The sequence below is a fragment of the Alexandromys fortis genome, unplaced genomic scaffold (genome assembly GCF_014885135.2).
Source record: "Alexandromys fortis isolate MF-2015 unplaced genomic scaffold, M_Fortis_MF-2015_v1.1 scaffold_20, whole genome shotgun sequence".
NCBI lineage: Eukaryota > Metazoa > Chordata > Mammalia > Rodentia > Cricetidae > Alexandromys > Alexandromys fortis.
In genome coordinates this window covers 6,220,996-6,233,571 of record NW_026067903.1, presented here as the reverse complement: position 1 = coordinate 6,233,571, position 12,576 = coordinate 6,220,996, and the positions used below count along the sequence as shown (strand labels likewise).

General features: G+C 52.7%; 1 protein-coding gene across 1 annotated transcript in view; it reads right to left on the bottom strand.

Annotated features, from left to right (window-relative positions):
- Nucleotides 1-12,576, bottom strand: part of Fam178b (family with sequence similarity 178 member B) — a 126,458-nt gene that overhangs the window by 10,687 nt on the left and 103,195 nt on the right. Inside the window, exon 13 of the mRNA XM_050134692.1 lies at nt 6,544-6,669. Coding sequence (XP_049990649.1) covers nt 6,544-6,669 — 126 coding nt within the window. The remainder of the gene's footprint in view (nt 1-6,543; nt 6,670-12,576) is intronic.

Genomic DNA, 12,576 nt, shown 5'->3' with positions numbered 1-12,576 from the left:
CATAAGCAGGAGGACTGAGGGCATGTGCTAAAGTGAAGCCATCTCAGACTGTCTCAAGAGGGAAGAACCACAGGGTTGTGGGCAAATCCTTGAGAGGGTGATCCCACCCTGCTCATCTTCCCACGTTGGCTTCCTTCAATGGTGGGGGTGGGGACAAGCAAGATGACAAGCAGTGGCAGTAGCTCTTCCTGCTTCTTCAGCTGGAACCAGAGACCCTGATCCCATGGGAGTCTGGACGGAAAACCTAGTTCTGCCAGGGGCCCAGAGGCTCTGGCTATAGGAAGCTCTGTGTGTGTGTGTGTGTGTGTGTGTGTGTGTGTGTGTGTGTGTGTGTGTGTGTGAGCCTAGGCTTATACACATGCATGCACATTAGCATGTGGGCCTGAGGGCATAGGGAGCACGTGCAGTTCTGCAAGGAGTAGCTAGGACTGGCCATCTGCAAAGAGAGCTGCTTTCTCTCAAAGGCCCTGACAGAAGAACAGGGTGTGCTGTGCGGCCCCAAGTTTCTAGGTACCTAGGATGCACCCCTTCCTTTGTAAGAGTGGCCCAGCTTCCTGTCCCCTACATTTAGGCCAAAATGTTCTATGGTGATGTCTGCAGAGTTGACTCCAGCAGAATACATGTGACCTGGGCCAGCCAATCATCGTCCATGCCAAGCCAGTGAGTCTTGACTCTGGGACAGAAGCTCTTTCTTTACCCTGGCCAGGGTGGCCAAAGAAAGGAGGTCAACCTAGGGTTTCACACACACACACACACACACACACACACACACACACACACACACACACGAGAGAGAGCCTGTCTGGGAATGCAGGGTAGAGTCAAGCACTGGGGAAAGCCACCCTGGGGTTTTGTAACACAGTGCCTGTAGTTGTGGGCTCAGTGAAGCCTGGGGAGTCATCCCAGGACAACCAGGAACTACATCCCCATTGAGAGGCCCAGGGAAGACAAAAGAGAAGAGACAGAACAGGGGAAAAGTGGGGAGCAGAAGCAGCTGAGAAAGCTGTGAACCCTGTCGGAGCGAGCAGCCCCCACTCCTCCCTAGCCAGTCAAGGCAGAGCTGAGAGGTGGAGCACTTGGAGAGTGCTCCTACACCCAACCCTGGCCTGACTCAGGCCTGAAGAGAAACGGCAGGAGGGCCCCTCACACAGCTTATTTCTGCTCAGTTGGGCATTTCACTGGAGGCCCGCTGCTGAGGTTGACTGGGGACCCAGCCCCACGCGCATCTCTGTTTACATTCATGGAGGCAGGGCACATGCCAGGGGTTAAGTGGACTGTTATGGACCTCCCGAGTTCAGCAGACAGGAAGTGGAAGACAGGAAAATGCAAGGCCAAGGCCATCAGCATGCAGAGTGCTGCAGTTTGGTCTTCAGGGCTGTACGTGATAGGGGCAGAGACTGTGGATGGAAAATCAGAGTACGATAGATACAACAGGTCTGAATGGGAGGAAGACACTCTACAGAGTGTCCAGAGGGAGGAAGAAACCCAGATAAGAGTGCCAGGACAGAAGCTGATGAGTCACCTGCCCATGGACAGGGACCCTGAGAGGTCCTCCAGAGCACAGGGCTGATTGGGGTGAAGGAGAGAGCAGGCCAACCCTCCAGCTGGTTGGGCTTGAACAAAAGCTCCCTGGGACCCCACCCTGCCTCCTGGGCTTAACCCTGTCGCTGCAAGTCTTGCTTGTGTTCTTGCAAAGAACTCAGATTTCTGGGAACCAAGCAAAGCTGGCCTGGGCCTGAGTCTACAGGTTCCCAGGCTTGCGTGTGCTTCAACTCATCTACAGGGTCAGCTTCTCAGAGGCCACCAGGTTTATGACAAAATGCAGCTACTGTTCATTTTGGAGGAAGGAAGATGGAACAGAACCACAAGCTGGACAGGAAGAACTCAGGAGTCTGCATGTCTGTTTTCCATTCCTCAAATCCAGTTTCCTTCTGGCTCTCCTAACCTTGCCCTGACCCAAGTTTACAGCACTGTGGGGTGTGTGTGTGGGGTGTGTGTGTGTGTGTGTAGGGTGTGTGTGTGTGGGGGGGGTGCTGTACTTTCAGGTGAGCAAGGGCAAGGGGAGAGGCTCCAGGATCTGCTTGTCTTTGAAAACGACACAGGGGTTCAAGTCAAGCCCAGGGAACATACATCCCCTTGTTGGAGTTGTAAGTACCAGCAAGAGAGGCCAGAGTCGAGCACAGAGATGCCAGAGGGCAGCTAACCCTTCCTGTCCCTGCAGCAACCGCCCATTAAGGCAGTTCTTGGCAAGGTCAGCCAGCCCAGGGACAGACAGCTGCTGTCTATAGTCGCAGCAGCAAAAGCAGCAAAACTTGTTCACCAGGTCTCCCAACACACCTGGCACACCACAGGGTTTACAGGAGATGCACACAGGGCACTCGCACACAAACACACGGCAGGCCACGCCCTCTGCCCAAGCTGGGCAGACACACACCTCCACAGAGTTGCAGCTGGCTGGAGCCCATCCCCGGCATCACCCACAGTCAAAAGCACACCCCACCTCCATAAAATCGCTTCTTCGCAAACACTGATCCTCCGTAAACAAGCTTTTCCCAAGTCTCTGCAGCCCGGGACCTCCACAGAAAGTCACAAGGAATGGATGCACCTGCAGGAGGTGACCGACCGATGTACAGTCAGTCCCCAGTGAGCCTCAAGCTGTCATCTTTGGAAGGCATCCACTATCAGGCTGGGAGGAGGCATACGGGAAAAGGGAAAAAGGAAGTAGGCTCCCAGTGCCAAGTTGGTCTTTTTATCCTCAGTTTTCATTCCACAGTGGGAGACATTTAACTTCCTCAAATTTAACCAACTAGAGAGACACTCCCATCCTACCATCAGATTCTGGTTCCCTATACCTTCCAAATCTCTAAGCGGGGAAAACCTCACTAATACAGCATCTGGGCTGGGCTGCAGCTCAGTAGGAAGCACATGCTTAACACGTGACAGGGTATCATGATAGTTAGTGTATCAGAAAAAAGTGCAAGTATATATATATATTTACACATGTGTACACACATACATATATACATACACACATATATATTTACACATTCATGCATAGTAAATGCATTTGCACACAGCAATAGACATGGGAGAAAAAGCAAAAATGATTTGATAACTGTAGTTAAATAGAAACAAGAAACATAACGGCAGGTTTAACAAGACCAAAACATCAGCCACTTCCATAAAACTGAATGGGTCACAACTCAACTCCAGGAGTGGATATAATACAACTAGGCCAAATCTGGCCACATTCAGATAACACCATAGCTGAAACCAAATACCCCCGGAAACCCCAGTGCTGGGTTGGAGGGCTGAGCTGGTAGACTGGAGGAGAAAACTGAGTCAAGTTATGCAATGTTTTTCTGCCTGCAGCCAGAAGGCCAGTCTCACGGGGGAGGGGGTGGTGAGCACAGGACACACATCTCTGTCAGAATCACATCCTTGGGCCAAAAGGAAGCATTGGGAGGCCAGCCTTAATGTTATTATACTCGCCTCTGTGTAAACATTGTCATCTCCCACCTGGGAGACAGACAGGGTGCCTACCTCTTGCTAGGAGGTACCAAGCCCCAAGCATCTTCTCACCTAGATGTTTATTCCACTCTGGGAAAGGCTAGTTCAAACCGGGCACAGATAGCCATCAAGGAGATTGGCACTATATATGAATATTTTGAGATGAGACACTATGCTAGAGTTGAACTCCTGGGCTGGGAGAATGAATCTCCCTGCCTCAATTTTTTTTTTGGGGGGGGGGTTTGAGACAGGGTTTCTTTGTGAAAATCTGCTGGCCTTGAACTCACTGAGATCTACCTGCCTTTGCCTCCGGAGTGCTGGGACTAAAGATGTGTACCACCACTGAATTTCTTGAACAGCCTAGACTACAGTGCTAGGCACTGAGCCAGGCACTTTAAAGTGTTAAATCTTATACTCCAATCTTATAATACTCCTTAACCATGCTACCACCGAGTTAGACTCCAGCCCCCCACAAAACGTCTTGTTTTCCAAGCATATTTTTGTATGTGCTAATAGCATGGTAAGTGACTTTGACCCTGGTAGGACAAATGGCCTTCTTGGGAACCTGCCCCTGCCTCCAGCCTGGCTCTCTCCTCCTCCCCCCACAGAGTGGAAGCCTGAGCAGTTGCTTCTTTTGTTAAAGTACTTGGTGGTTAGCTTTCCCAGGCAGGAGCCTCACTAACTTATAATTACCAACAATGCCCTGTGATTGGTTCTCTCATTACCCAAGGTAATACTTCTGAAGTCTAAATGCTTGTGGTCTTAATGATACAAGGATATTAAGAGATCAGGGGGCTATCACTGGTCAAATGCGGTGCAGGGGGGAGGGCAGTTTCAAAAATGGGGGCAGGAGAGCAGATGGCCACAACAGAGGAGAGAGGAAGAGAGATGAAGTACAATTCATTTGTTCGGTTTTTCACTTAGTGGCAAAAAACATGCCATGCTGAGACACACAACTGTGCCCACAATCCAGCTAGACAGCCAGCCAGGCAAGGGGACAACAGTGGAGCCACGCTGTGCCCTTGTCTCTCCCCTGGGGAGGGAGGAGGTGGGAAGACCAGGAGAAGTGTTTATTTGAGGGCTGGAAGAGCGCTGTGACCCCTGCAGTTTAGGGCAGGAAATCTCCCAGACAGGAGTGTATTTAGTGTGGGACAGGCAGAAGCTCAGCACTGCAGCCTCAAAGGCTGGGAAGAAGCTGTCTCCTTCATGCTTGATCACCTCCAGCTGACCTGAACTCTGGCCTCAGTTTCCCCATTGCACTTGAGAAGCAAAAAGGCAAAGACTTTGAGCTCTGTGGATGAAAGGCTGCCCCATCCCAGACCACCACTCCCTGTAAAATTGGGCGGATGACGCCTCTGCTCATTTTGGCTGGTGAGTAGCCCCATCTCATCTTTGAAGATGAAACACGCTCAGACCTAATGAGGAGTCAGTTGGCTGAGGTGGAGTGGGACCTAGTCACCTGCCCGGCCTGGCCCCTCCCAGCCACCACAACACCCAGCCCAGGGCACAGAGCTGGAACCATTTCACGGTTCTATTATGGCACTCCACTAGTCCCCCTCTGTCCTGTCCCCTGGTCCTGACTGCCTCTGCCTTTAGCCACTTCACCAGCAGAGGTCAAGGTGAAGGGGAGCCCTGAGGCTCTGCAGTGCTCTTGGCTGCTGCACAGGGGCTCTAAAGGTCACAGCAGCCCCACCGGCCCCTACGGTTGTCCCAGCCAGTGTGCCCTTTGCTTTGGGGCAGTAAGCACCCCTGGATGCGCCGCTCTGCTCTCCTCAAGCTTTAAGGCAAAATGGACGATTGATTTCTAACAGGCAGACAACGAGGGAGGAGTAGCTGTGCTTGGAGCCTTCAAAATAAAGGATTCCTCAGCCTGTTAATCCTCCCATCCTGACTGCTACACAGACACCTTCTGCCCTACTACCAGCAGGTCAGCAATGTGGGGAGCCCAGTGGGAGCCTGGGGCTCGGTAGAAGCCACACCCCTGCTGGGTGAGGCTGCAGCCTGGCCTGAAGGTTCCTGGAGGCCATATAGTCTCTGTGCAGACAGCCAGACAGGCAGACAGCAGCCGCTTCTTTCTCATACCCTCCCCCCTTTTGTCACCCCAAGGTCTCTAGTATCCAGCTATGACAACCTACCTACCCAGGGTCTCCTAACCTGTCTGTGTCATCCACTCCTGTTTCCTGAGAAATACCTGGCACAGGACAAGGGATGTGTGTATGGCCTCCACCTTCCTAGGAGACTGTAGCCTTGTAAAAACACTAAGACAAATCCCAAGGCAGGCGAAGGCAACCTTCCCTGCACGTTCCGAAGGGGAGTGTGTACCTGTGCACGTGGGGGATTATCCTATCTTCTTAATGGTTCATTTGTGTTCATTAAGTAATTAATTCACTTATCTGATTCTCAGAGTGATGCCCAAAGGTTGGACTTCTAGATTGTTAATATCCAACCTCAGGAACCAGAGTTTTGAATCCCTGCCTTCCTGAATTAGAAGATCCCTATCTCCATCTTTATCCTGAGTCTCCAGGGATAGAAGAGCCCAGGAAGATGCACTTGGAAGCCCCCACAGCCACCTTGGTCCCTGCTCTGACACTAACCCCGGGGATGCACGGGCCTCTGCTAATTCCTAACCCACAACCTCCCAACCCAGGGCACTTCACTGCCTTTTGGGAGAGCTGGTCAGGGCTTAGAAGAACTTCTTTGGAAGAACTGAAGAAAGGTCAAGGGCTAAGCCTTGGTCAAAATTAGTGAGCATAAACAGGGAAACTAGGCATAGCTCTGGGCCCACAGCGTCACCTGCACCTACAGGCACAGGTGGGCAAGGGGACTAACTAAAGGCTTGGGAGAGATATTGAGCGCCTCCTCCCCACATAGAAGGTAGCTCGCTGGCCTCTGTCCTGGAGTGGCTTCTGGTTCTCGAAGGACTAGTGACCACAGGCCCCACAGGCTGTGCAATGGGGACAGCCCCGCCTTCCCCGTTAAATGAAGTAGCAGGGTCCTTCTTGGTAAAGGCAGGCAGGGGGTTGAGGTGCTCACCTTGTAGTCGAGCTCAGCGCTGGCCCTTGGCTGTTTCCCCTGAGAGGGTGGCAAGGTCTCCGCACCCAGATACTGCCTGAGGGATGATGGTCTCATGAGGCTGAGGAGATGGCCAAGTACCGCTAGCTGGGGAGGAGAGAGGAGACTGTGACTGAGTGTGTGTACAGCTCTGGGAGATGCCCTCAACTGTGGCAGAGGGTCATAGTCAAGCTTCCAGGACCTGAATCTGACTCTCACTTAGGAGCTGTGTGTGTGACCTCCCTAAAATGGTCCACACTCCTTCTTCCTAGGAGGAGGGATGTGTATATGAACATGTGTGTATGCACATGGGCACATGTATACATATATACACACACATACATATACACATACATACACAAGCATGCACACATACACACACATGCACACACATGCACACACACAGGGTGTACCTAGCACAGGGTGAGCCCTCCCTTAACTTGATGAAGTAGGAAGCTCTCCTGAGACTTTAAGGTTTACCCTAATTCCCTATAAAATCAAGAGTAAGAAAGAGATTCCCTCTGACATTGAGCAGGACCTCGGTGACCTGAGCGAAACCTCAGCCACTGAGCTGGTCCTCAGCCACTGAGCTGGTCCCTTGCCACCTGCACAGGTCCCTGACCACCTGAGCAGCCCCTCGGCCAATAGCATATTCTCTCCTGTATTCCTTTTTTGTCACTTAGCTTGTTGCTGCAACATATTCAATTCACGGGAAAAGGACTGAAACTCTTCAATCCATAGCTTTGCCTGTCCATTTTGTGAGCTACAACCACAACCGCTCTGCCTGCCTGTCCCTAACTCCTCTGCATCTGTACCACACTCTTCCCTCCCAGGAATGCCAAATACTGAGTCTTCTAAGCCATAAAGAAGACACACACACACACACACACACACACGAATGTCCCCCACGATATAACACTATCAAGAATACCAACAGCTCTGTTTGTCTGAAACAAGGTCGCCCCTTGTGTCCCAAGTTGGCCTAAACCTTGTGACCCTCTCAGCTCTGCCTAAGTAACTGGGTTTACAAGCATGGACCACTGGGCCAGGCAATTCTTTTAATTTTTTTATTACATGTTATTTGTGTGAGCACACGCATGCGTGCAAACAAGCCACAGCAAACACTCTGATGGTAGAGGATAGTTTGCAGGGGTCGGTTCTCTCTGGGGACTGAATTCGGGCCATCCAGCTTGGTGGCAAGCGCCTCTAGAGCAATGGGCCATTTCCCTAGCACATTCTGTTTTCTTCCTAGATGGGGCCCTTCCTCTGCAGACTGGGCTGGCCTCAAACTCGCAGCCAATCCCTACCTTTGCCTCCTGAGGACTGGGATGTGTGTCTTGCCCAGTCCTCTTTTTTCTTTTCCTAAATGTTGGGAGCAGTAAACCCCCAGATCCTGAAATTCTTGTAAACAACTTGTTTTCCTCTGCTCTGAGCACCCTCAGGAGTTCCTGATGGCAGGGGAGTGGTTTCTGGTGGGTTTGGCTGGGGCGTGGCTATCAGTTAAGGATCTCTATATATGTGGCCCCTGGACACAATAAAGGGGGCATTCTTGGGATCAAGGATGACCTGTGTATCTCTTCTGTATTTGTGAGTCTTTGTGTGTTTCAGTCTCCAGCCCCTTGCCCAGTTCACGAACTGTATAGTAGCACATGGAGCGCAGACGGCCGTGATGCACTACACCTAAAAAGTCATACTATTTTTTTGTCTAACAAAATAGCCAATAATTCACTTTCAGCCAATATCTATATTCAGTTTTCTCCGTCAGAAACTTCCTTTCAGTGGGTCCTTTAGATGGGGATTTCCCTGCAAGGTCTACAGAGGGATCTGGCTGATCTGTTAATCTACCAGGCACCCCGCCCACCCCCTGTTTAGCTTTGAAGAATTGCCCAACTCCTCTGAACAAAACAGGCTTTGAAGCTAGCCCCTCCCCCTGGTCACCCCAAACATAGGGTCCCTGCAAGGACTGCCCAGATGATGTAGTATGGCTGGGTTGAGGCAGGTAGGCCCCAGTCCTCGTCCCTCCAAGCCATCCATGTGCAACCCTAGGGATGGGGGAGGATGTGGCAGAATGGGCAGCGTCAGGGTAGTTCAAGAGGACCGGCTCCTTAGATCTAGCAGGTGCAGTGTGGCCACAGACAAGAGGGTTGAGCCCCGAGCCCAGCTCCCAGCTTGAGCCCAGCCGGGTGGCACGCCACACCTGGCTTCCTCCTGTGACTCACCCCCCAGCACCTGCTCAGCACTTCAGCTGCCCTCAACCTCAGAAGCCCTGGAGAGCAGCTGAGCAGGGAGAGGAGGATGAAGAGCTGGTTGGTAGTCAGGTTGGCTTTGGCTCCTGGAAGGAGGCCAGGCCTTCTCTGCAGTGTGGAAAGACGGCAGCAAAAGCGGGGAGGAAGGATCTGGGCAGGGATAGGTTCCATCTGGGGCTGCATCGAGAGCCAGTACTGCCTTGTGCCAGCCTTCGGGATAATTTTCAAAACAGCCCTGCCCTTTCGCACGCTGGAGGCTCGCTGCTCACAGCTGTGCAAGCACTGGGCTGCCCCGCATTGCCTCGAAGACCACGCCCCCAGAGTGACTAAAGGCCCGCCCCAGCAGAGCCAGGACTCTCCCTGCTCTAAGAGCAGGGGGCAGGGCTGGTAGGGAAAGCACAGACCAGGCTCACTTGCTCGCTCTTATTTTTCTTCTCGCTCCAGGAAAGCAGGCTGGCGGTGCCTCAGTGCAATCTAGCATTCTGGTCTCAGAGTTTCTTTTGTTTCTCGCATCGCCCCACCCCCACATACCACCCTCTCTCCTGGATGAAGGCTTCTCTGGTCCGCAAAAGTCCTGGAGAGGGAGGGTTAGGACCACACCAGCACCCTTGCCACCCCCACCCCCTACTTCCACTGCAGAGTGCCAACTCAGCAAACATTCAGCCCATTAGGGCAGACACCTCAGGGCAAGAAGTGATGATCACCCAGAAGGACAGGCCTCCACTGGCCTTGCCAGTCTCCTGGCAGGAGGAGATCCTGGCAAAGCAACTGTCTACACAGCATGTGTCTCCTGCTCTCAGATCCTGGCAGTGCCTCCAGTTTGCACAGGAGAGGTGGCTGTAAGGTGCAAGGAGGTCCCAGATGACCTGCTGCTGCTGCTCTCTGGAGCCTGGTCCTTCCTGAGGTGTCTGAACAGAGGCATTGCAGAACTGGTCCCTCCTTGTGGAGTCCACTATCACATGTAACCCAAAGCCTACAGTATTGGTGTTTACCACCCTTGCCAGTCCCCTACCCGGCACACCTTTTCCCTATGGCATCATCTACCCTCTTGCAGGCACAGAACTTGCTTGCTTAGTGTCCTGACTTATTGTCAGCCCCCTCCCTGGCTGTGAGGTCAGCACTGTCTCCTGCAGTGCACAGGGCTAAGCACCATGCCTGGCACATGGCTGATGCTTATTAAGCAGTCATTAGGCAAGCAAATGGCTAAATAGCATTAGGACTTCAGTTAACCATTTCCTAGGAGAGTCAAACTTTTTTTTTTTTTTTTTGGTTTTTCGAAACAGGGTTTCTCTGTGGCTTTGGAGCCTGTCCTGGAACTAGCTCTGTAGACCAGGCTGGTCTCGAACTCACAGAGATCCGTCTGCCTCTGCCTCCCGAGTGCTGGGAATAAAGGCGTGCGCCACCATCGCCTGGCCTGATTCAAACTTTTGTATCCCCCCTTAATTTTGGGCAATCAAAATCCTTGCTTTCCAAATTTCAAGACATGATTTGAGGCTGAAGGTGGTGGTACTTGTCTTTAATTCCAGCACTTGGGAGGCAGAGGCAGGTGGATCTCTGAGTTCAAGGCCAGCCTGGTTTATAGAGTGAGTTCCAGGACAGGCAGGACTACACAGAGAGGTCCTGTCTCAAAAAACAAAACTAAACAACAAAAAAGTTGCCAGACACGATGGCACATTCCTGTAAACTTTGGACTTGGGAAGCAGGGGCAGGAGCAAATCTCCAAACAATGGTTGATAAGATGGCTCAGAGGGTCAGGTGCTTGCTGTCAAGCCTTTGCTCCCTGGGTCCGACACCGTGGAAGGAGAGGACAGGAGAATGGACTCCTGCAGCTGTCCTCTGACCTCTATGTGGGCACTGCGGTGTGTGCACACACACAATAGTAAATACATATTTACAAAAAGGTTTGCCTTGTTTCTGTGTTGCAAGAGGCTGGTATAAGAAACAAACTCTGAGTTTCCTCCCAAACCTGTTCCACCTGTGTCTTGCCTGGCTGCTGAGAGGGTGTCTTCTTCCCTCCAAGTCTGGTTCCTGGAGGGCTCCCACCAGCTCTCTGGAGCCCCGCCGGCTGTCCTTGGGAAGTCACCTAGCAGCAGCCACGCTCCAACGCTCCATCTCTGCTACTCTCAGGCCAACTGCCCTGCACCCTCCTCGCCCCTCGCTTCATCCTCCAGCACTTGGTTCTCAAGGGCTAGCTGGCTTTAACATGTTTACAGTTCAGTTTCTGTCTCTCCTCTAGGCCTGGAAGCCCTCTGCTCCAGCCACACCAGTCTCTGCCCCTGGGCCTTTGTGCTTCCTACTTCCTCAGCCGGAAGTGACCCCCTCCCCCACCAAAGGTAGGTTTTCCTACAGTTCCGTGTGCAAATGTCCCTTCCTCTCCTTGCACCCACCCAATGCTGTTTTTCCCCATAGCACTTGCATTCTCTGCAAGTCTGCCCCAAATGGCACTTCTTTCTCCGTGCCTCTGTTGGCCTGCTCAGACCAGGACTAGCACAGGAGAGGGCTTCATTCAGTTCAGCTCTTTTCCTGCCCAGACCAGACTCTAGAGCACACTGGGGCCTGAGGCTAAACAGCGACTGTTTCTGAAGTATTCCCAGTATTCAATGAAACAACAGGAATGACTGGTCCAACCCCGGGACTCTCCGGGAAAATGCAAGTGCTGGGCTGTGGCATTCTACCGACCTATTGTCTCTCCAGCCTAGCTCTCCAACTCCTGCTCCTGAGGCTCAGGCTGTGGCTTGAGACCGGGACAGAGGTGGGGGGGTGGTGGCAGGTTGGGTACTGAGAACCCCTCCCAGCCACTTCAGACCCCAGGACTCTGCTTCTCTAAGAGTAAACCCCGGAAGTCCCTTCACAGTGGTATAGGCTGTGAAGAGCCCGGGAAGGGGCTGGAGGGGTTGAGGTGATGCAACATGCTGCAGTGGTCAATGGCACAATTCTAATCCTGGCTCCTCTCCCCTTCCCTGCTGTGTAGCTTCCCTGACTCAGTTTCTCCATCTACAAAACATGGATAGAGTAGCAGCTCTTCCAGCCCTTGGTTTTGAGGGAGGGAAGCGCTGTGAACAGTTCTCAGAACACAGTGAGTGCTGCCTGCATGGAAGCCGCCAACTATTACAGGTGAAGGGGCGACCAGTGCACAACAAGAACTGTGTGCATTCAGTGCAAGGGAGGTATGGGCAGGGATGGCTGTGGGGAGGGGACGTGGCTGGGGATCAAAGTGGTCCTTCGAAGGAAGATGGCTCTGACAGGCCAGCCAGGGAAGGAGCATGCCTGGTGATCAGACATCAGGAAGAGACTAACAGCGGAGTCTAAACACAGCTGCTGGGTCTTCCTCCCTGCAGAGGCACCGCTGACTCTCTCCCTCCTCCCGGCGGTACACTCAGCATGCAGGGACTCATCCCCTGAGACCTGGCTCAGGTACCTTCTCAGAAGTCTATCCTCAGGCAGTGTTAGTCACCCAGGTCACAGCGAGCTGGCTCACCCCGCTTCAGGAGTCATCTGGAAGTGTCACACCTGGTGTCTGAGCCTGAGCCTGGGATCTGAGTTGCCTAGTCAGTGTATAAGGAACCAACGGGTCCAGAATTGGGTCCCCGGTTGGTCACAAGCAGGTAGGTGTAGGGGCCTCGAGCAGAGAAGCAGAGTCTGGCTCCACTTGCCTGACCGGCCTTGTGACCCTGGATTCTTGGTTGTTGCAGAGACCTCCTGAGCTGGCTCCCTAACTGACCAAGCAGCACACAAAGTTTGCCTCCCTCCTTGAGGCTCCTCTCCAGGC